The following is a 25,040-nucleotide window of genomic DNA, read 5'->3' as shown; positions in this document are numbered from 1 at the left end:
GCTGCTGCTACTTCTCCAAAAAACACTTGCCTCCACCATCCTAGCTTCCATTTTTCTAGTCCTAAATCCTAATGGCTCAAAATTAAACTTAAACTAAATTTAACCCACTAGAAGGGTTTTCTGCATTGCACTCCCTGATTTGGCTTAGCATCGCTGCTTGGTCAATCCAGGGAATCATCATCACCAAGTCTAACTGTATTTCCATTTGTTGGAATAAATGGTAAAATCTATGACGAGTGTTTCCTACTGAATGCTGTGTTTTCTACGTTATGGTTTTATGGTTTAAAATGGATTCTAGCAAGGTCATGATTTGTGCAGGTTTTATTGAATTGGGCGGGTTTTAAGCTGTGATTGGCCTGCAAACTATCAATGTGATCTGGCATAACTGGTGGAAAACAATCGAGTGCTTGTTTGTTGAGGCTGATCCAGCGGGGTGGAGACACTACTATGAAAAATGCTCTCTGTTTAACTGTAAAGTTTGAAATCTCCCAGGGAGGCTGGTGTGTGACGACACTGGTGTCCCTGTTGGGCGTGTTGGCTTGAAACATGAGGCGAATTATAAGGTGAAGAAAACGGCAAAGCAGCAGAGAAATAAATTGTCATTATGGCAGCTGCTGACAATCATAGACTGCCAAGTCATTTCGCTGACAAGAGTATTGGTGGTTGGCGGTCATGGCGCAGTGTCATGGGACTATGACAGTGATGTATTGTGTACCCATCAGTGTGTGTGTTCATTTGTTACAAACAGTTCCATTGCAGCAGGGCGCTGGTGCATTTCACTGTGTGTTTGGTTACAGACTTTACGGAAAGTGTAGCTGCTTTGTATCAACATTCTGATCTTCATGTGATCTTGATAAATATCACATCCTCATCATTAACCTACAGGTTTGCTTGTACGCTGTAACTTTGTATAATTACATTTAATTTTCCCATCTCTTATATCCAATGATTAAAATGATTAATCAAGGATTTAGTCCAAAATAAGACTGCCTGATATCATTACTTTTTATGGTAAATGGGCCTCTGGTAATAATGCCCCAACAGCTATCATTAAGACCAAGTTTGAGTGTCATGATGATTTTGAGATGCTCTTAGTTGTCCGGCTCCAGTGGATGTTAATTGTAAAGGCGACATTCACAGTGACTCATGCCCATAATGACTATAATTATAGACCGCAAAGCCCCCACAGGTAAGGAGTGTGCCCTTTCCACAAATTATAGGTTGCTGTGCAAAATAATTAAAGAATATGGATGCAATAAAGTGCACAGGAAGTGGTGTCAAAGAGGAGTGGAGGCTCCTACTAAAAGCTCCTAAAAGCAACCAAGCATTTAACTTACTCAGAGAAAAAGTTTGTTTCGTTTTACTTGAGATACCCTTGGAAGTTACTAATGCAAGTTTTATAAACAACACAGTCCGACGTCTGCATCACACGTCTTGGCTGCGTGAAAAAGGTTGTCCTTGCTGTCAGGCGTTGATTAGCCGTCCGGTGTGATGTGGACATGGCTGTCTCTGTGTCTCGGTGGGAGGTCGGCAGGACTTGATGGATGTCTCTTTTGAGATTGCACAGCATCGCGGCGAGGGAGGAGGACCTGGCCCCTGTTATCTATTCATGCTGTGTTCCTTTCTGCTCTGCCTAAAATGGAGCAGGACCTCCCTCCACAGCATGACTCCATCATTTCTGGATAGAGCTAAGGAGTGCATAAAAGAGAATAAGAAAAAGCACCTCTTCCATTTCTGATCCCCAAGCACCTTTTAAGCAAAAATCCACTTAGAACTTGCATAAGTAGAGAGGGAGAAATCCCTTGATTTTCTACACAAGCACTGAATTTGAGGATAATCTTCACAGTATGTCATTGCGGGATGCCTGTCTCACTGACTCTGGGTACTCTCTCTAAAAATACACACACAAGCATGCAGACAAATGCGCACATGCATTCATTTACAGCGACAAAAAAGCACCAGGAGACACTTTCGTACACGGACACAAACTCATTCCCTGACTTATTTTCTTTTAGCACAAGCTCAATAAGACTGCAGGACAGTGAATCCTATTAGATATGAGAAAACAAAGACGGGAACGGCTCATTGAGGAGGAAAAAACAACGCACTTGCTCCCTCTCCCTTTTGCATATTCCTTCATGATTCTGGCAAGACCGCTGGGAGATTGATGCATCTGTCTTTTTCATACCTTCTGTGACTGCTCAGCGAGGCGCCGGGCTCCACGAAACTAGCCAAATTCCTAAATGATGAATGTACACTAGTGCGTCCACTGGGAGAAGAGATGAATCTCATATCAGCCGAGAGAGGAGGTTGATATTGAAAATCATGGGAAATTTTGCCTGCCACGATATTGAAAATCTTTATTCTAATTGCATGAATGAATTGAATGTGCTGTTGTGATAAATCCTATGTGCCACAAAGGGAATTGTATAAATGAAGCATCACAGATTTGTTTGTGTGTTTACTGCATGTGTGTGCCTGTAAGTCATTCTCACACTCGCTTCGTGCTGTTGTTGATTGCTTGTTTACTCAAGCAGAAACTCTGTTCACAATGTTAACATATCATATAAATGAAACTCTGACAAGATTGTCCCACATATTACAACATATCAAATTGTCATAAGAGGAATATTTTTCAAAATTTCTGTTACCATATGAAGGAATGGGAGACAGCATATCAGTATAGAAAACCATTTTTATTTCCCATAAGGCTGTCCTGTAATGTACTTATATCTACTGGGGTATGTTTCTCCATTGTGACTAATACTTTCTCACTGTCATTTTGAATAAATCATCTCTCTGGTGGTGTGTGAGAGGGAGCTCTACACGACAAACAGTCAAGCAGTCGCCCATGACCACTCTCCACAGCAGAAATGGACACTAACTGTCCGATAATGGTCCAAGTTTTGCCGCCGCTGTACTATGTCCCTACTGTATCTGAGTGGAAAGCTCGGGGGTTGTTGTTAGTGCTGCTTTCTTTTGTGAGGCAGTTCTATACAGTGTTTTCCTCATCTTTACAGAAACTACAAGCATTTTCGGGCTGAACCAACAACATTGCTGAAGGACAAAAGTGACCGATACTTATTTTTATGACTCTGTTGTGGCTTTTTCCAAAGCAAGCATATACTGCAAAGCAGTCCTATACACACCGTATTGGGACAACATGTTTCTTATATTCAGTGGCTGATCAATACTCCACCATGGGGCTCCTAATAGAGTCTTAAATATATTTTTCAGCTTCTTGGATCTGTCATCTTATATGTGATGTATTTATATATGTATATATACACAAATTATCTTACATACAAAGAAAAAGAAGTGCTCATGAATTTACATCGGGCATGCCCACGAATAAAAGTCAAAAGGTCCATCGTGAAGGATGAAGGTGAGGCCATGAGGACCCTAAGCCTCTCAAAGATTCTTCATTAACTCATTATAGGCTGCTCGTAGTCTCCCGTTACTCAAAATCCAGCAACCAAACCTCTTCAGTGTTGTCACAGCGTCCTGCTGGGGTAGCGAGTCAAATACTTCCACACAGAAATAAAAGGATATCAAGGTAATTTCCCTCCTTTTGCCCTCAGTTCTGCTGATCCAATGTTCAGGTCCATGTAAGTATCTAAACCGGTTTACCTTCAGCCAGGGGCGAACATCTTCAAATAATGTTTTAACAACCTCTAAATAACCCCTGCTAAGCTGTTTCAGTTTTCGAGGGGGAGACAGAGTGAGGGTAACAGAGAGAGAGTAGGTCGGAAACTGGCCACAGCTGTGTGGAAGAGGAGAGTCACCAACATGGGGCTCATTGATCAAACAGGGGATTAGTCTGGTTTCAAATCCTTGGCACCACCCGAGCAAAGCTGTTTTATCTGGGTGGATATCCTTTCTGTGGTCCCAGGTAATCCAGTCAGTAGCCGCGGATGTAATAGTTTTAGTCCGTTCGGTGGGAAGAGAAAGGGTAGATGAAGGGAAGAGCCTGGCACGCAGCCCTGCAATGGGAGCTCGCTGTTAGGTCCTGGGATGAATCTGCAACACAGAGGAGGAAGAGGAGAGGAGAGAAAACACACATACACTTAGATAGAACAAAGGCATACAAGTGTGCGAGGATTAGGCCCAGAGGAATTGCTCCGTTCGCGTGTTTCAAAAACAAGGGGGGAGTCTTTTGAACTGTGGAGGCTTTGTACAGCCGAGTCTCACCTTCTGGTTCCTGCTGCTAAAAACAGACAGCTTATACTTGTGGAAACAGCGTCGAAAATGGAGGTGTTTTTGGCGTTTATAGGTTTTCTGGGATATTTCAGGAAAGCTTTTTGTGCGAAAAAACCCAGGTGTGTTTCCATGCTGTGTATGTCTGATTCACAAATTGATATTTTTTTACTTTATCTCAAACCATTTCAGACACATTCCACCCCCCAACTCGTCCCCCTATCAACCTCTGACGTTTGCACCTTCAAACCGAGCCGGCCAATCACAGCGAAAGGATTTTCCTCCAACCTGATAAAATGACTTTGGCTTTGCTAAATGTGATCAGAGCTCCTGCTGTGTGAGTCTCAGCGGCCTCTCTGTGACTCTGGTTCAGGGACTGTTATTCAGCCTCAGTTTTCAGACCTGGACACATTTCAATGGTACTTTGTGCAACCTTGAGACAGCTATTGAATGTTCTGCTTTTCAGCATCCTGCTCAACCAGAAGCTCAATAAAAAAAACTGTGTGCATGATGTCTATAACAGACTAGTTCCTTGCCCTTTTGTGACCGTCTATGCAGCAGAAGCATGTACATGTTTCCAGCAGATTTCTTTACCTCACTTCCATTTTCCTGTGATTTTACTGCTTTAAGATTATAAAGTGAAGAATTCTGGAGTTCGCTGCACACTGTGGGGCCAATTAGAAATCCCATAATCCTGTTCAAGTAAGAAATACAGCCATGACATTTCCAGCAGGCTTGGCAGGTGGTAGCCAGGTGTGTGGATTTGATTATGATGGGTGCTGCCTGGGACTCTGTGAGCTGGAGAACATAGAAAATCCCAGAGCTCCAATATGTTCGACATGCTGGCAGGAGAGCCAACTGATTTTATTGACCATTTGCTGTGGGAAGAATTATGGACACCTGTATCCATCTATTGTGTTGTGTGTTATTTTCAAATGATGCTTCAGAGAACAATCAGAGAAGCAGGAGGCTCTCAGACATTTTAATTTGGGTTTAATTTAGCATCAGTGTTGATCTGGAAACATAATGTAGAGCAGTAATGTTGTGCATAGTGTTTGGTTTGACAGAATAATTCCTTATACTACAAAAGGTCTTAATGTAAGCAAGTCAATTAGGTCATAAACCTGTTTTGTTTGCTCATGGAAAGCACTTGATTTTCCATTTTTTAATGGAAACCAACTTAAGTCACACTTTTTTAATATAATAAAAAAAGTATTTCAAAGGGGTCATTCCTTTTTTGGGTCCCATGTTTCTTAGATAAGTGCTCTCCCAATGTTCCCAGGGTTCTATGTTCCCCAGGTTTATGTGGCGCATTAAAGCGTCCTTTGTTCACAGGATCTGATATTCCCCAGTTCTGTGCTTTCCCCATGTTCTATGTTCCCGGTGTCCTAAGCTCCCAGGGTTTTATGTACCTGGGGTCCATGTCCCCCGGGTTCTATGTTCCCCAGATTTATATGGTGCATACAAGGAACATTACAGAGGATCCTTTGTTCCCAGGGTCATAGGTTATATAGTTCAATATGGCCTTTCCTGGGTTTCTATGTTCCCCAGTTCTAACCAAAATGTGCTGTCCTAGGATTCTATGTTTCCAGGGTTCTACATTCCCCACATTTATATGGCACATAATGGGAACATGACAAAGAATCCTCCATTGCATGGGTCATGTCTTCTACATTTATACATGTGTTCTCCCAGGTGTTACCATGATTTCCTGTTCCACATTTTTACATATATGCTTTCCCCATGTTCTCCAAGGGTTTTATGTTCCTGGGGTCCATGGCTTCTGGTTCTATGTTCCCCAGATTTATATGGCACATAAGGGGAACAGACAAAGGGTCCTCTGCTACCTGGGTCATAATATGTTCGACAGTTCTACATATAAGTTCTCCCAGGTTTCCAGAGTCATATATTCTATAGTTCAACATAAATGCTCTTCAAGGGCCCTATGTTATCAAGGTCCACTGTTCCCCAGATTTACATGGCACATAATGGCACATATGATTTCCGGTTCTACATTTGTGATCTCCTATGTTATAAATAAAAGATGTTCCCCAGCTCTGTGGTCAGAAGCGTTAGAATTAGGCTAGGGGCCTGTAATAATTATTCTGAGAGTAATGGAATTGCACAGGCCCAGGTTTTAAGGATTAGGAAAGAGGTTTGGGTTAATTGGTTAATATTTATTAAATATTTTCACTTGCAACGGATCAAATTTCACCCAAGCAGGAGGGTTAATGTGTGTTCACAAAATATTGAACTGGGGAACACAGGCCCCTGGGAACATTGATACACTGCTATTTCAGATATTTGATGTCTTTATAAAGGAGTAAAGTTAGGTCAAAGGAACAGCTATTATTTCTGGCTCAGATCCAGTAATGTTACTATTTTACCAAGAACCTTTGCACTTACTTGAATTAAAAATGTGTCCTCTAATTGTCCATTACCATTTTCATTTTGCTGCAGATACAGATGCAGATGAGTACTTTCTCAACATTTCCCGCTATTAAAATAACACATTCACATGATTGCACAGGTTTTGCAAGGGGATGAGCTGAGCACTTTACAGGTCTATCTTGTTTGAGGATTCCAAAGCTAGAAGCTAGAAATTTCTGAAAACAATTGAAGCATCATACTACTACAAGTTATTTAGTCTTCCAAAAAAAGCATATATACATTTTTTTTTATTTATTTATACATTTTTAAGACTAAGTGACTTGTTAAGACAGATGTCAAAATGAATTGTCCCACAGCTCCATGTTAAGAGAACACTTAGCAGAACTGATGTATTGTCCCTCGCTGACTACATCGTGCCTTTTTAGGTAGTTGCAAGGCAGCTGTTCCTCTGTGGGCTCTAAATAGCTTCACAGCCTGAGATTTAACATAATAATTTCACCTCCAGGTCTTGTCACAATGTCTTTCTCTGTACAGATTTGAGTCCTTTTCTCCCCATGATCCTTAAACACAGTAATCCTCTGGGCTCATCTGTCCAGCATTTGCATCTTTATCATCTACTGTACGACGACGATGTCGGAGCAGGCAATGACCTCTGTCAGAACAAGAGCAGTAACAGGTTACACATTACCACTCACTCTCTATTTAAGACACAATCCACCAGAGGTTTGTTAGTGGGAGAACAGGGGTTGTATGCAAATGTTGTCATTTTAACCCACATGAATGTGTGTGTGTGACTAAAAACTGTCCTCTGTTCTTTTTTGTCCTCTGTCTCTTCAAATGAACGGTGCAGCAGGTAGCAGCGGATTGCTCAAGGATTTCCTGCCTCTCCCATCTTTGCTGGCAACTATAGCAGTCTGCATTCTAATTTTCTGGCTGCATTAAATTGCAATTTACTCAGACTTCAGTTAGTAAAAGGAGCCAAGGACAATTGCCTTAGCAAAGGAATTTAGTGCAAACATAGCCTACCCTTTCCCCCTTTCTTGTTTAGTGCTGAACAAATCAATCATTCCAGCTGAGAAACCTCTTCAAACAGCGCTAAAGAGCACCCTCTAAAAACAGAAGACTCCAGACAACAGAATACATCAAGATCCATTTAATGTGACATTGACAATGGAAAAAAAAAAAATGGGTATAAATTAATCAGAAGCACTCCTCCTCCCCTTAAACCTGTATAAATACCACAAGGTTGGCCATTCATGGCATCTGTCCGCTCATTACATCATTCTTATTTAAAAAATGTTTTATTATTTATATCAAACATCACACTCTGTGCAGTTTGTTTATTTTGATGATATTATACAGGACTGAAGGAGGAGGAGAGGTGTTGTCAAGCACAGTGATGGAACAGATGATTTCCCAGTGAACTGTATGTGGCATGGCCGCTTGGAGTTCATTTTGATCAACCGCAGAGTGTGGTCTCCCGATATGACAAATTAGATGGTGATGCGTCTGCTGGCAGGTCACTTTTGCTCTGAAACTGTCTCACAGATGGGCTACATCCTGTCACAGTGTGTTATTTTGCTTGAAAAAGCGCCCTCTGCTTTTTTTAATAAGGGACATGTGGGTCTCTGAACAGCAACTTAATCATGTTGTGCTAGTTGAATGGCACACAGTGTGAAAAGATGGTGTCATATCCACTTGAGCACTCACTTATCTGAACAATTGCATATTCAATAGTAAGATTGCTGTGGCCTTATGCAGTTAAAACAACTACTCTACGTGTTGTAGTGCGAAATAACTTATAAAAAAGCCATTAAATTTGATAGAATGTCTGATGAGGGTTGTATTACGTATGTATGACATTCCTGCCTTGATGACAAATTCATATTCAATCCAGCACACTAACAGTGAAGTTATCAAATGAACATAATTCTCCTCACTACCATCAAAAGCAGGGGAGAAGAATGAATGGGAGAAAAGATGTTTTCATTACAGCCCCGCTCATTCTGCCTGTCTCTCCTAAAGGTGTATAATTGTTTGGAGCAAGCAGGTATGAATTGATCTATTTAGCGTGGAGCAGGGTAATGCAGATCTATGGTGGGCGAGGGCTTTTTTTTTGGAAGGTTGCTCCCCCAGCCTCCCTCTCACTGTGACTTCCACAAACAAAAGGGCCTGCCTTGTCTGCTGCTACAAAACAGGCAATGAAGGGCTCCCTCTCTGAAAGACATAAAGAAAGGAAAAGAAGAAACATGGGTGTCAGGCACGGGCTTTGCTTTGGCTTCTTACTTTTCATGCCAATTTGTTATGAAAGATGGCGATGAGATCTGTTCGCTGTTGAACATGTGCGCGTGTGCCTGCCTTATTGTGCTTCACTGACACTTTTCAGAGCAAAATGAAACCTGCAGGTGAAATAAAAATGGCTGAGAATAAAAAAAACAAACAAACAAACAAAAAACGCTGGAGCTTGCTGGCTTGTGACGGAACAAATACAAATGAGGCAATTTGGCCTGAGAGGCAGGTGAATGAGGAATGTTGATTAAAAAAGAGAGCAGAGTGCAGGATAAAAGGCCTTTCATGTAGCCTGTGGGCTATGCTGTATGCTGATAGCTGCTTCAACGAGACCCTCAGAGGGGGGATCAGGATATCAAGTGGCCTCTGATAAGAAGCCACACAACGGAAAAGGGAAGAGGCCTGCCCGGGGGTGTCACACACACACACGTGAGGGTACACGCACAAACACAGACATATCAAACACATCAGACACATGGGTTCATACACAACTATGAGGACACACAGAGAGGAGCAAGTAGCATGTCACAGATTAGTGACTAATGGGATTGGCAGAGCGGTGTAAGGCACTGTAATCAAGCCCACACAGCGGCCGATAGCAAAAACAGGACATGGAACAAAGGAGGCAGTGAAAGGAAGTACGACTGATCCTGCCATTACACTATTCATCGACAGAAGGTTTTTACTAAGAGGTGTATCTGACTGTGTGTGTTTTTACAGTACTCCATGTGTGTGCTGATACAGTACATGCCCCCCATCTACATATATGTCTTTTAGCCACCGTTTATATGAAAATACTTTTTATTTATGCGTGCGCTGCCTGTGCTGAGTGATAAATATTTACAGTGGGTGGCGGTGCGTTGAGTATTTGTGTCACGCCTGCCTAATCATGCACAGCATGTAAACACACACTTGATTATTTCGCACTGAGTATTTGGATTAATGAGAAGTCATTGAACATGAGTTGGTCCCACTCCCTACCGCCTGACACTCAAGTGCATTACAGTGATGTGAGAGGGAGAGGGGGGAAAACAAAAACAAAGAACAGCTTGAGAAAAAGACTAACCTTTACAGAAGCAAGAATGCAGCTCAATTTCTGTTGACCCATCCTCTGCATTTTGCTTCCGGAAGCTAAAAAGGGGAGTATGGCTGGGTGTTCTGCAAAGAGAGGGTCAAGAAAAAAGGACACGTGTATATTGGGTAGAAAAGCAGCTTCCGGCCTGACCTTTTGGCCCTCTTCTCTTAAGGTTTTATTAATAATAGAGCAAAGCCATTTTACTATATATATGTGTATTAATGCTCCTCCTCCATTTGTGTGCAGAAATGTACAATATTCATCAATGTATCTTACCAAATAAAAAAAGAATCTGATATATAAAGACAATCATAATTATTTATTTCAAATTGTGCAAAGGACTGAATTGAGAATTAGAGATGCATTCTTTAGAGTGAACCAAACACTACACCTTACCTTGGCAGGACGGCAAGACCCCATTCGATCAACTTCTTTCTGAAAATTTTGGGCCTGTGGTGGCTGTGAATGGGGTCCAGTGAAAGCTTAATGTTTATCTGCTGACGTATAAATCTGCAGAACAACCTTGGGAAGCCCCGTGTGGTCTAACCTTCACTGGCTGTTCCCTCTTTCTGTACCATCACATTAGTCTCTGCTTCTATTCAAAGTCATTGTCACCAAGCACTAAGAGAAGACGGGGTTTGCTGATCGCGAGCAGGTGGGGGGGTGGCGAGTCAATTAAATGAATACAAATCGGGTGATCAACCTGTCACAGAGTGCTGGACTGCTGGCTTCGAGGACTTAACTCCCTTCATTATTTTTGCATGCCGTATTCAGAGTCAGTTTACAGAGCCGAAAGGCAGTGGAGAAGCAGAGTGGCAGTTAACTTTATCTCTGAGAGGAGTGTGGCCTGAGGCAGAGCCCACCTGTTTGTTTACTGCCTGCTTTATGTTTGTTCTTTACTACTATGGGCCCTCAGATAGGTTGCTTACACCGAACAGAGTCCACCCTGTTATACAGAGGGCACAGATGTGCTGTGCTTTCTGAGTATTCTCTATACAGTGTGTGACACATCCTTTTTACCCAAAGGTCTGACACTGTGCATGTTTGACTGTTAAATGACAGATGATTAATTAAAAATTAAGTAGGCAGTTGGCAGAAAAGCTTTGTTAAAGCATTAAATCAAAGCATTTGATCAAAGCATTCAATTTTCTTGTTAATTCAAGTGATTTCCTAATTCCAATTCCAAGTAGGGAGGTTGACTAGTAAAGTACAAATCTGTCTGTCTGATATACTGTGTGAAAATGTGTGCTGCTGTGTACATGTGAATATGTGTGAAATGCCTGGGTTAAAGGTGCAATGTGTAAAATTTGGCCAGATTTTATAAATTATATAAAACTGTATGAATTAACAACCTTTATAAAGCGGATGTTGGCGTTATGTCAAAGACATCTATGTATTTTGTTGCAGAGATATCTGCTGAAATTAGCATGCTAACCAGCTAGCCACGGCCCATTTTATCTTGTAATACCACTGGTGCCTCAAGAGGCAATAGTGGGTCTATATAGCATCCAGTTTGTCCTCAGGAATGAAGAAGTCGATGCAGCTACATTGTTAGTTGTACTGATGTTAGCAACTTTAGTTTACACCTAAAACTAAAATGAATCCCTTATGTTATACAAAAAACTGAGATTCTGAAATCAAAAGACAGTTGCAATGTTTAAGTCCCTGGAGTGTTTAGCTCCATCTTGGTGGAGATTACCCACAGGTCTGGGTGGCAGAGTGAGAGGAAGCAGAAGCTAAGCCGGCGAGCTAGGCTAGCGTAAGAGCAGTTCACATAAACATGCAGTAACCAGGATTATTTTCACCACCACCCGTTAACAAGCTGGACAACATGAGCCTGTGAATTACTAACCACCGAAGCACCGCATTGCTGCGTTATGGTGATATCAGAAATCAGGCTTCATGAAAACATTCCCGACTTAGCTTAGCCATGGAGCTAGCCGGCCATATTGACAATAGCCCTGTTGCTCTCTGTGCACTCTGCTGAGAATTTTTGAGGAAATTGCAGATTTATTGCATGTCTAACTGTACACAATCTTGAAAAATGTGATTGTTGCAATAATACCAGTGGTGGAATGTAAGTAAATGTACTCATGTACTGTACTTAAATACAATTTTGAGGTACTTGTAATTTACTTGAGCATTTCCATTTTTTATGTAACTTTATACTTCTACTTTAGATTTAAAGTGATCAGACATGTTTTAAAATTAAACAATATAACAGTATATTAAGTAATTAAAATGAGCCCTACCTTAAGAAAACTAAAACACTTCTTACGTAAATGCATAAATAATAAAATAATAATAATAATAATATATTTGGAATATGCATAACCATTTGAGTGGGGCCATTTATACCTTATGATAATTTCAGTACATTTTGATGCTGATGCTTTTGTACTTTTACTTTATTAAGTTTTGAATAAAGGCCTTTTACTTGTAGTGGAGTCATTTCACAGTTTGGTATGAGTACTTTTACTTCAGTAAGGAATCTGAATATTTTTTCCACCACTGAATAATACAATAGTTAATCATGCATTATTCACACAATGTGAAATAATGCCCCCTGTTTTTCGGAGCATGTGGCCAGTAATTACAAATTGCACCTTTAAATGTGCAGGACATACAGAACAGGCATACTATCCATGTATTGTACATGTACGTGTGTATCTGTGCATGCAGGTAGATGCATAAGTGTGTGTGAGGTCTCACTCTTGTAGTCTTGATTTTGTTCCCAGAGGAGCACATCCATCCAGAGTTGTCAGGCAGAGTCTTACACTCTTCTCCCTCCAGACATGGTTCCATCTCACACCACCATTTCCCAATTACAATGGACGCTGGGGAAGGTGAGCACAGACATGAAACAGAACAGGTTAATTTATCACACGACACCTGTGTATACACGCCTTTATGTATATACAATGCAGTGAGAAAAGTATTTGCCTCCTTCCTAATTTCCTTTTTTTTGCACATTTGTCACACTAAACTGGTTCGGATATTCAAACAAAATTGTAGACAAAGACAACCTGTGTTTTAGTTTTTAAATTTAATTTATTGAAGAAAATAAATAATCCACCACTGACTTTCCCTGTGAAAAAGTAATTGTCCCCATTGTTACTCATTCAATCAGTGGACCAAGCAGAATTGAACTGGTTTCAATTAGACACAATCAGGCTTGATAATCTATTTAAACATCACTTGAACAGAAGCTTTCTACCAATGTGAAAAATGTAAAAGGTCTCAACAAGAAGCACAGTATGCCACGATCAAAAGGAGTTCCAGAAGAGAGGAGAATAAAAAGTCAATATATCAATCTGGAAAGCATTTCAAAGCCATTTCTAAGGCTCAGAAAACTCCAGTGAAACAACCATTTCACATTTGCCAAAACACACAGGGATGATCCCAATGTTTTTTGGGATAACGTTCTGTCGACGTATGAGCCAAAAGTGAAACTTTTTGAAAGACATGGGTCCTGTTAAACACAGGACTTACACCCAGGAGACCCGCATTCAAATCCTGTGTCAAACTAAAAGTGGAAAACGAAAAATAACTTTATATATTCATATATATCATTTCTTTATCATGTCAGTGTCCCGACATGCACATATTGAGCAACGTAGTGTATTTATTCCAAACAAATGATCTTTTATTACTAAACCTGACCATGCAGTAGCTTTTTTTCCTAAACTAAAGCCTGATTTCCACCGGGCGCGTTACTGCAGCGTAACGTCAGCGTCGCGTATGACGTTGCAAATAGGTAACACTCTAATCAATGAGAGCATTTCCATCGGGCGCGTAGCGTAACGTTACTGCAGCGTCGCGTCAGCGTCTCTACGCGAGCATTAGGTAGGACTTCTATTTCTCCACGAGACGCTGCCAAATCGTGTGAATCTCAACAGAGCAGATCGCACCAGACAGGAAGTCCGACTCAGAATCAGCGTAAAACACTTCCGCCCCTTTCAAAATAAAACACAATACGCAGTTCATGCAGCCTAAAACTACTTCACATCAACATTATGTTATGACCGGGGCACCAGATCGGCAATCAATCAATCAAAGGGTCTCAGAGGATCGGCGACACGGAAGACAAGAGACTGATTGTTGAAGTGGAACATCATACGATCATTTATGACATAACATATTGTTTTTATAAGGATAGATGGTCAGATCAACATATCTTTCACCTCAGAGAAGCAAAGTAAGTTGGTTTTTGTTGTTGTTGTTTACTTTATACACACAGTTTATCCATATAACATATATATAAATAGAGTTTAAAGTTTATCACGGGATCTTGCGGTCTCCCGTATGGTCAGGATTATTGCGTGATCTCGTTATCTCGCGTGTATACGGCCGGCTCGCTAAGCTGACGTGCTGCTGCTGTAACGCGCCCGGTGTGAATTGACAGACGCAGCAAAAACGCTGTGGAGACGTGCTGCTGCTGTAACGCGTCCGGTGGAAATCAGCAGTTAACTTAAAATGTAGTTTTAGCAAAACAGAACTGCAACTGGCCATTTAATTGTGCGATAACAACCTTCTGTATATGTAGATGGTGGAGCAGGCCCTTCCGACCCAGATGTATGGACTGATAACAAATGATCACGAACATTCGATGGGTTGATAACAGTGTGTGAAGCTAACACTGCATTCCACGATTAGAACATGAAACCAGCCGTCTCTCACAGTGATGGTGTGGGGATGGTTTGCAGCTTCAGGACCTGTGTGACTTGCCATAGTTGACAGAAACATGAATTTACTCTCTACCAGAAAACTCTGAGGGAGACCATCGAACGTCATCAAGTTGTGATCTGAAGCTCAAATCCACTGTGTTAATCAGAAGGAAAACAATCCTAACTGACCGATCGATCGATTCTCGTGTAATCTTGTGAAATTGCAAAATTCCAGATGCAGCGCAAGGGAAGTCCATGCTTAAATCCAACAGGTAGTTCATGCCTGAAACCTCTGAATGTGACTGCTTTCTGCAGAGAAGAGTTGAACAATTTCCTCCAGAGTGATGTGAGAAACTGATCTCCAGTTATTAGAAACGTTTGACTGCAGTTGTCGCTGCTAAAGGTGAAACAACAATATTCTTATAATGTTTAGTTTACTTTTTCCACGGGTGATATACAGTACCTGTTGGAGAACTTTTTTTCTTTCAATAAATTCGAATTGAACATTTAAAAACTGTATTTCCTGTTTAGTTAGGTTGTCTTTGTCTCATATTCAATTTTGTGCAAAGCTCTGAAACAATTTAGTGAGACAAATATGCAAAAATAGAAAAGATCAGAAAGAGAGCAAACACTTGTTCACAACACTATATTCACACACAGATGCTTGTACAAATATACTTAAAATGACAATTCTAACAAAAAATTAATGGCAGGAAAAAAGTAGCAAAGTCAGTCGATAAAAACCCCCCCCCCAAAAAACAAAGACATGGGGCACAATTAAACTTTGAATGAGCATTAAAAGTAAAATATACAATTATAAACAAAAAGAGTAAGCAGAGTTGAACATATAGGCAGAATCATCAGAAAAAGTTGATCGGATGCTGAAACCTCCCACGCCAACACATTTTGTGTACATATTCCACACAGGCACGCTCGTATATGTTCGCACATACCCAAGCACCCACACACTATATTATGAGCAACTCCTGAGGAACACCGTGCCAAGTCTCTAAATGGATGTTTTTCCTCCTCTTCGGCCTCAGAGCAATTGTTTCGTTGCTGCATGGGTACATTTGCTGTCGACAATAATGTCTTATACCAACAGAAATTAATCATTATTTTGTTTTGATATAGCTACATTGCATGTAGGGGAGCAATCTAATTTTTAATCAAAACTAATTACCTCTCATTAACATCGACTGAATCCTTCCTCCAGCTATCCGACAAAAACAAATATGTTCTTATCTTCTCATCAAGATCTCCCTCCCTCCTTTCCTCTTTTTCTACATATGTCCCTGGGTATACATTGCAGTATGTGTTTATGCATGTAAGCGTGTTTCTCATAAAAATGATATGAAAATGTGGTACAGGTGTTAGATGAAAGCAAAATCTATCTTTCAGGATACTTGAGCCATCCCAGACAAATTCCTCTTTGTGTAGAATGTAATATAACGTCCATATGTTTAATTAATCACTTGAGGAAATGCGCTTCCCTCTTTTCCACATCCATATACTTGTAATGTAATTGAAATGAACATCTATACACATTTAACCCATTCAGATCAACACAGTTCCTTCCCATGGACTTTCTCTTGGATGTCTAAATAATTGCAAGGAGTAATCTTAAGGCATATTTTTAATCTATTTAAAATTATTGTTAAAATACATAATTTGTGTCTAAACTATTTACATATTAGATGTTATATTACAAAAAATCAGATGAAAGTTATATAGCTTTTATTCAGGATTAAAAAAAACAACAACAAAAAACTGAATGTGACCAGAAATGAAATGAGGAAATATGGCTGTGAATAAGAAATATATTGCTCTGATTATGTTTGCTTTTGACCTCGATTGACACAATCATCTTATAATGCATCCTAGAGATTATGTCGAAGAATACACAACAAAACTTTGAGCATACTTTTTCTGGGGATAATGAAATTAAATTTAAAAAAATGTTTGTAGTAATACAACATATATATGTATGTGTTTAAAACCATCAAGTTATTAATTAAGAAGAATTAACCAAACGTGAAATATTTAAACCAAGGTTTCCTAAGACTATTTATTACTATTCATTGGCATTTTTACTATCATTGGTTTCTCACATTCACAGTCTCTGTCCTTTGGTATGGAAAAATAACAATGTATTTTAATCAGCTTTTATATGATTGCTGATAATTTATGAGCATTTAAATAAGAAATTCACCATTACATTTTGTGGGTGTTTGGAACATACTTGGGTCATCAACGGGTTAATATAATTTTTTTAGTGTTTTATTCTTTCTGTTAAATCCAGATGTCTTTCTTTACGAATCTCTCTTAATAATAAAATCATAGCAAACCATTTAAAGCCATTTTTTGAAAGTGAAGTTCTGAATCATATCACCTTAATATTATATATAATAATAATAATAATAATAATAATATATAATATGTTGATTTTGTTGGAATTGTCCCAATGTCCTGATATTAACATACGGGACCAATAATCTGTGAAAAAAAAAACATGTTTCTCTGCCTCCTCCTTGAGCTTATACCCTAGAAATTACACGACCAATCAGAGCCGAGCAGTCTGGAACACAGCTGTCAATCATGTCAATGACTGCTCATGAACTGTAGTCAAACTGTAAAACTAGGCAGCACTGATCACATAAATCAAGATTCTGTTTCTGCCTTGACTATTTCTCGGTTCAGATGTTTTCAGAAACATATTTTAATGTACTGTTTAACTGTAAAATGAGAAAATTTGTGACCCGGCCATGATGTTGGAAACAGTGGAGCCAAAACCAAGACAACCCACCCCACCCTGGGCTCATTCAACAGCTAAAATAGCTCACTAAAATGTGATTCTGGAAACATCTGAGGTAAGAAATAAGCAATGTAGCAGCAGAATATTTACTAATCTTTGATCATTGCTGCCTAATTTGACAGTTTGATTGGATGATAAGTCATCATTTCCTACATCATAATTCTTCAGCATTTCATGTTTTCTTAAAATGTCCTTTTATCATGTTGACATAAAGAGGATATGAAGGTCAAACGACTGGGTGAACGCAGCGGCTTAAACCAGTATCATTGCATTTTCCGAACCCATTTTTTGAACCATTTGGAAAAATATTTTTCCCCTCCAGCCTGTGTTGCCAAGGTTACAGGCCAACCACCAATCAATTGTGAGTATGAGCAACATGCCGTCTCCAACTGATGAAAGAAGACGGTTAAAGTGCAGTCCCTCACAGCACAGAGTGTGCTCCACACACAAACGCGCACACACCAGACTGGGCACAGAGTAACACCCCACTGCTGCTCAGTGAACTTGCTGCATTTCCTCCCTCACTTTCCCCTCCATGAGTCCTGAGGATACTCCACGCCAGAATGAGAGCATCCACTAACAGGCTGTGAACCTGCCCTTTGGCTCCCCCCTTGGCTGTTTACCTTATTCACTAATTACCACATGTTGTTCCATCATCTACTGTGCTGCTTCCTTCTTACTTTTTTGCCTCCTGTAGTCTTCAACCATGGGCTAAATATGCGTTTCACATCATTAAACATGTTTACATTCAGCTGTGGTTTAGGTGCGACACCATAACTATGCAGGAAGTCCTTGTTAAGTGGCAAATTATGACTGGGCTTGAGGAAATGTGTTTAATCAGTTCCACTGAGTGACGATGATGTGCCGCGACACCGCCACTCTGTTTAGCCTCGTCTTCTCGCTACAGAGGGGGGGAATGGAGAAGTTGTTTTTCATTATACCACCAACCGAGGAGGATTTATATTCAACAATGTGAATGCAGAATCCACTTGAAATTGAAAATGGTAAAGTAATACCTGCAAAGCAAAAATCAATTCTTTTAAATAAAACCAGAGAGAAAGCAGGAAGAGAGAGAAAAGAGTGCCTCACATGAGCTGCTGAAACATGAGAGCTGCTTTGCGTGAAAAGTTGAATATTATTTACTGTGTTCCACAGAAGTGGATTCACCTCATCCTCTGAGCCCTGAAATGTGTGCACATTGATCATTTATACAAGGAGGGGTCTAGGAAACAGCAGCATTACATAGGCCTGGAAGGTTTTTCATATTATTATTTTTTGTCTTCATTATTTATTGCTATGAAGACCAATATTAAATTGGTGTTTCAGAATTAGTCCTTTCTCAACCTGGATAATTAATCGTTACTGTTTGCTTTGACTGGTAACATGGTTTTGTGGTTTGTTTTAGCCATTAAAATATGTCAGTGTAAATCATATACAGTGTAGTATGTTGTTAGCAGTATGTTATTAGCAGTGTTTTAATGTCTGTGATTTTTATTCAAGCCTATAGCTCAAGATCTCAGTTTGGTTGCTAAGAGATGAGTGCTAATAACAAGGTGTTATTGAATTAAATTATGATATGCAAGAAAGAGATTTCTTGCCCACACTCCTCTCTCAAACTCTCACACCTTCCAGCAACAAGTCACCTCTCATGAGATTTTAGAACGAGGCTTTTTTCCCTCCTTCTATTATATTGTCAGTCCCTTACGATGACAATTTGTTTCTGTAAGTGACAAAAACAAGCACATACAGCGCTCGCTCGTACAGCCGGCTGCAGCGCTCTTGCTCAATTCTAGAGCAATTTTAAAAAGTGTTGTCCCAATTAGTCAAGTACACACAAAAACATGGGAAAGTACAAAAACATGGTGAAATAAAAAAACTAAATTTTCTCTCTGAGCAGCCTTTTTGACTCTAAATAAAATGTTTGTATCCAACCACAGAGAGCGCTACCTCCTCATCTTCTGCCAACAAGATCAAAGATGAATTACCAGAATCTTGACAAATTGCACTGGTAGGCAGAAAATATGTCACCAGCCAGAAACTGTAAACTAGAGCAGGACTGCAGGTCTGTGTAAAAAAAAAAAGACGCAGCCTACTGTTAATATTATTCCACAGTGCAGAACAGATGATGTGGATAATGCACCATCTTTAAAAAGTGCACTTTGCACAACCCTAATTAATACCTTGACAGCTCCCCATCTTGTAATAAAAGGAGAGTAGAAATGAGCAGTGACTATTTAATACGTCTTATAAATATTCATGTTCAAATTTGATCTTTGCCTTTAATACTTATTTCATTCAGTCTGTGTGGAATATGGCAGGTCCATGAAGGAAAAGTTGATCATACTGTTAACATGTCTGTTCTGATTGTCGAACCTAAACACACTTCATGTCTGTGGCTGTGCAGGACATCTGGCTCTGACCTTGACCACTGGAGAAGAGCCATCTCTGGGCCAGGATCCATGCATCACTCTCTGGTGACCACTGACCTCCAACAGTCATTTTACTTTAACTACTCCCAGTGCAACCGTCAGCATAGAGGGTATAACCTTTGTTCCAACATCAGCAAACTTTACTCCTCCTCTGTGTCTGCTGTGGAGTGCATGAGGAGGGAGAAGAGGAGGAGGGGAATCACAATTGACCACTGTCCCAACTACACCTTCTGGGCCGACTATTAATTTCGGGATCCATCTGTTTACAAGCTGAAAGCCTTCGATGTGATTTAAAGCACCAACACCAATTAACACGATCCTCGCATGTTGCCATAAAGTAGCTGCTGTACACTGTCAAAGATGACAGATGGGCTTTGACTAATCAGCAAACAAGGACTGAGAGAGTGTTTGATTCAAGATGTTAGCCATGTAGCAAGGCTGGAGTCTTTAGCTGTGATGGACAAACAACCGAGAGTGGGACTTGAATTGATTGAAAAACATGAAGCGATGGGCCTTTTACAAGTGCATCTGTCAGATCGCCGGTGAGCGCGTACTGTGATGGATTGAACTCGCTGACACGTCCCTGCCAGGTAGCAGAATGTTTGAACACCTTGACGGATGAGGAAGTGAATTGATTTCTGTCTGTGTCAAAATGTGAATACGTGTCCGTGGGCTCAATGAATAGTTAATGTTTTCTAACTCGGAGCGGCCCGCGCAGCAATGGGCGGACTTAAATTAATCATAGCTAAAAACGACGGCTTTCCAATGATGTCAGCCGTAGTGTCTGTTTTTTGGTGAGTCACTTTAATCAGTCGCCTTAAGCCAAGATCTGGAGCAGAAAGTAATTAGGTCTTAAATTCTCATGCCGTTTTGTTGGGTTAAATTTACAGTTTAGGGATGCAGGATCGATGCTTCCCACAAAATCACAGCAAACAAGCTGTTTCACTATTTTATTTCACTGACTCATTCAGGTCATGTATCTCTCCTTGCAAAAAGCTCCTACCTACAAATGCCTCGTTTACCTTGTTATTACCCAAACAAATGACCAATCAATCAATCATTCATTCACACAATTAACGCAAGTAAGCAAAAGGACTTACAAGGGACTGCTTGATTAAAAAAACACATTTCCCTCTTAATGAGACAGAGGTAGAAGTGCAAGCATTGTGCAACAGCGGTAAAGTATTGAAAGGGTCAAAGGAGCATGACGCAAATGAAGCAAGTGTGTAATTACAGCGGGACTGAGACGTGGACCCCTGAACCTTGAGGTCAGCTTTAGAGAGTCATTATTCTGCATTAATCTTTGCCCTCTCTCAGAGAGAGCTGGGGTTTGATTATCTATTCAGAAAATATAATTTGGCTTTTTAATCACACTGCTTTTCTGAATTCCTGAATTTGTAATGGACACCCAAGAACCCTTGAACAGACTTGAAGAAAAACTCCAGTGTTTTTTATTTGATTGTTTTTGTTTAAAATTCAAATGTATTCTTAGAAATGGTGCAGAAAAGGTTTTCTGCTCTGCATGAGCTCAGTTTCATTCAGGTAAAAGTGGAATATACAGTAACATTGCAAACAAAATTATTTGATGTTATGATTTCTTTTTGAGTGTGTCTGAGTGCATTGTGAGCATCTATAAGTGTGTGTATCTTTGTGTCTGTGGAGTTTTTGTGTGTGAGTGGGTGTGTACGTGCATGCCTATTAATGGTGGAACAATGACTCGTTCTGTTGTGTGGTTATTTCCTTTCTTTTATGTAGGTACAAAAGCGATTTACGGAAATGTATCTCCCACACAGCTGACATCGATCTACCTTATGTTTCTTTACTTCTCTCAGCACAGCCGAGACTTGTTACTCCAGAAGTGAGAGCAGAAAGAAAATGTTGCTTAAAAAATAGTGCGTGAGAGAAGAAGGGAACAAACTAAACTTGGGAGACCAACTGAGGGTCGAATCCTCTCCTGGCAGGTTAAAGGTTGAGAGTCTAATCACATCGTCAATGCTGTGCGAGCTCAGTGGGATGGGACAAAATGGAGGAGAAAACCTGCTTCACAATCATTATCTTCAACTTCTCCAAAGACAAAAACATCTTTTTTGACCCAAGAGGATTTCACTGTTTGTTAGTCTCTCCTTATGTCTGCCTGCGTGTGGATCTGTCAGTAAGAGAAAGGAGTTATTGTTTTCTATTGTACAGTATAATGTGCTCCTTCTGTCCATCCCCTCAGGCAGTATCTGCAGCAGATTTGCGTCTCGCCAACCGCATACAGTAGCAGGGGGGCTGTAGAACAATATGAGAGGCGAACTGTGGGGAGCAGGGGTTTTACAATAGGAGGGTGAGATGTTTGCCTGGCTGTTCTCTGGCGTCATCCGTTTGGACTTATGCAAACAAGTACAGTATTGAAAAACTCTTGCAGGTCAGAAATGCATTAATGAAGAGAACACATGTGAAATGTCCAAAAACCATGCAAGCTTTCAAATGATTCACATGTGAAACGTTGTAAATCCATAGTTTCCCACCTGAAAAATGTCCAAAAATCCTATGCCCTTTAAATGTTTCACAAGTGAAAACCACAAAAATCACATGGGCTTCCAAATGTTTCTCATATGAACCGTCTGACAACCATGTAGTTTCAAAAGTTTCACATGTGAAATGTATGAAAGCAATGTGCTTTGAAATGTTTCTCATGTGAACGAGCAGAAAATCAAATGACTTCAAACATTCACGTGTGAAATTTTCTGGAACCACATGGTTTTAGATATTTCACATTTGAAATTTCCAAAATCACATGGTTTCAAATGATTCACACATGAAACATTCAAATACCATGTGTCTATGAATGTTTCACATTTGAAATGTCTGAAAACCACTTGTGCTTCCAAATATTTTGCATGTGAATTGTCTAAAAAAACACATGCTTGATATATTTCATGTGTGAAATGTCTAAAACCACATGTGCCTATGAATGTTTCATGTAAAATATCTGAAAACCGCATATGCTTTCAAATGTTTCATGTGTGAAATGTCCCACATGTGCCTCATATATTTCTCATGGGAAATGTCTGAAACCACATGGTTTCAAAATTTCATATGTTAATTGTCCAAAAAACACTGACTGTGGCTCTGAATGTTTCACATGTGAAATGTACTGAAACACATGGTTTCAAATCAGCCATGTGGTTTCCCCCTATTTTCACGTGAAATTTATGAAACACGTGATTTAAAATATTTAACATGTGAATTGTCCAAAAACCACATGGCTTCAAATGATTCAGATATGAAACCATGTGTGCCAGAATATTTCACATTTGAAAAACTTGTGTTTCCAAATATTTTAAATGTGAATTGTCCAAAAACCAAAAGTGCTTTCGAATGATTAACATGTAAAACATTTGAAAACCGGATGTACATAATTTCCTATTAACATTCACCGTATCATGATTTGCATCCAGCATGCTGATCATATTCTGATTGCATCTGTTTGACCAGTAATGTATGTGGAAAAACTGCAGCAATTCTTGTCCCTCCCCTCAAGTAACATCCATGTGTGTCTCCCCCCTGGATGTATCTCAAATGTACCATGACAACCTGTCATGCTCGGCTATATGCGCCCGCAGCCAAACAGAAGGGTTCATTCCCCATCAGTGATCAGCAGCGAGCGGGCATCTGCGTGCATCTCTTGTTGAAAGAGTTTACTGCTACAGCAGCTACATGACAACACAAAGTGGTAGCATGTGTGCATATTAGGGGATCTGCATGCATGTGTTGGGTAAATGAGTGCATATGTGTGTGTGTGTGTGTGTGTGTGTGTGTGTGTGTGTGTGTGTCTTCCTGTTTGTGTGTTTGTCCATACTGTGGCTGAGGGCTTACATGTCTCATACACTGGGATAAAGGCAGTGGTGCAGTGATGAGCGCCTAATCTGAGTGCATGTGATCGGCCCGGCGAGGCTGGAAAGAGATATGAGCGTTTGACTTGTTAAAAGGGATGTTCTTCACTAAGAGCCTCGTTGGCCCTGACATAACTGGGACATAGTTCTCCTTGTCAAAGCTAATAATCAATTCCCACTACAGGGATAATCTGACAGCAGACCCCCACTGAGCATGACACCTCCCAACGCAAACCGTCGTCACATCCCCATATATTAATAACAACCAGTTACCAATAGCAACTGCAATAACCCCATGAGGCTGGTAATCACGAGGTAGTAAACACACGACAATGAGCCTGATCCTCACTGTGTGCTTTGATGTTGGAGTTTGATGCTCATGACCGCTAATACAGCACATCGGGGAGACTGCCTGTTCCTGCAAATTTGGCCAAAGATAAAGGAGTGTTCGTTCCTCCAGGCTCTGGATGTGTGTCCAAACCAAATGACCTCTGAAGATATACTTTTGATTTGTTCTATCAGAGCACTGGCAATTCTTTATATTCTTTTATTTTTTTGTGGGAACATAACCTGTGTATGGTACAGGGGCGGCAGGTGTCCCCCAGGGGGGGTTGGCGAGATGAGCTGGGGCTGCGGCATCGTTCCTCATCTCGATGGAACATTAATAACGCCGGGACCTGGGGAGAAAGCTCCATCTGGGCCAGGCCGGTGCACTGCTGAGGGGACAGACCACTGACTCTACAAGTCTATAATCCCTCACGTAGTACAATGGCAGCCCGCAAGGCCCAGTTGACAAACACATGAAACTTTCAGGTAGACCTTTCTTAGATCATCAACACCCCTTGAACAGAGTGCTCCTCTTCCCGTGTCGATTTATTTCCACACTTACAAAATAAGAACCTTTAATTAAACGGTGTGTTTGCAAAGCGTGACACTTCCGACTACAGATGAGCTCTTATGAATAATCACATAATTATATCCTCTGCCCTTCAGCCCTTATCCCGTGGTGGTTTCGGTGTTTAATAAATAACAGCCTGATTCACTTCCAAGCAGGTGAAAATTATCAAAAAGAGGAGTCGAAGGGCCCGACTAACGGAGATATAATTATTAAGAGGTGAGGTCTTCTCGACTCTTTCAGTGCAACGCATTGGTGCTCAATACTGTATGTCTCTGCTCAGTGACTTGTCCTTTCAATTTTTATCACCACTCCTTCTATAAGTGCTTGTTAATCAATACACAAACAGCAAGGACTCTCTCGCTGCGGGAGCCTGAAGCAAACATGCATGAAGAACAACATCC

The 25,040-nt window shown here is 40.4% G+C and overlaps 1 protein-coding gene across 3 annotated transcripts in view; it reads right to left on the bottom strand.

Annotated features, from left to right (window-relative positions):
* Window positions 1-2,600: 2,600 nt before the first annotated feature.
* The window catches only part of LOC131968726 (chemokine-like protein TAFA-1), a 139,200-nt gene continuing 116,760 nt past the window's right edge, over window positions 2,601-25,040 (bottom strand). The window contains exons 3-5 of one of the 3 annotated variants that reach the window (XR_009394058.1): window positions 12,665-12,789; window positions 9,944-10,035; window positions 2,601-4,020 (exon numbers count right to left, since the gene is read on the bottom strand). Coding sequence is in view for 1 of the 3 variants with exons in the window: in XM_059329727.1 (XP_059185710.1) it covers window positions 4,003-4,020; window positions 12,665-12,789 (143 nt within the window). In the remaining 2 variants the exon portion in view is untranslated. The remainder of the gene's footprint in view (window positions 4,021-9,943; window positions 10,036-12,664; window positions 12,790-25,040) is intronic. The other 2 variants (XR_009394057.1, XM_059329727.1) reach the window with 2 other exon arrangements.

This window comes from Centropristis striata, chromosome 3, assembly GCF_030273125.1.
Source record: "Centropristis striata isolate RG_2023a ecotype Rhode Island chromosome 3, C.striata_1.0, whole genome shotgun sequence".
NCBI classification, from domain to species: domain Eukaryota; kingdom Metazoa; phylum Chordata; class Actinopteri; order Perciformes; family Serranidae; genus Centropristis; species Centropristis striata.
Note: the sequence above shows the minus strand (reverse complement) of the source record. Positions and strands in the feature narration are given on the sequence as shown.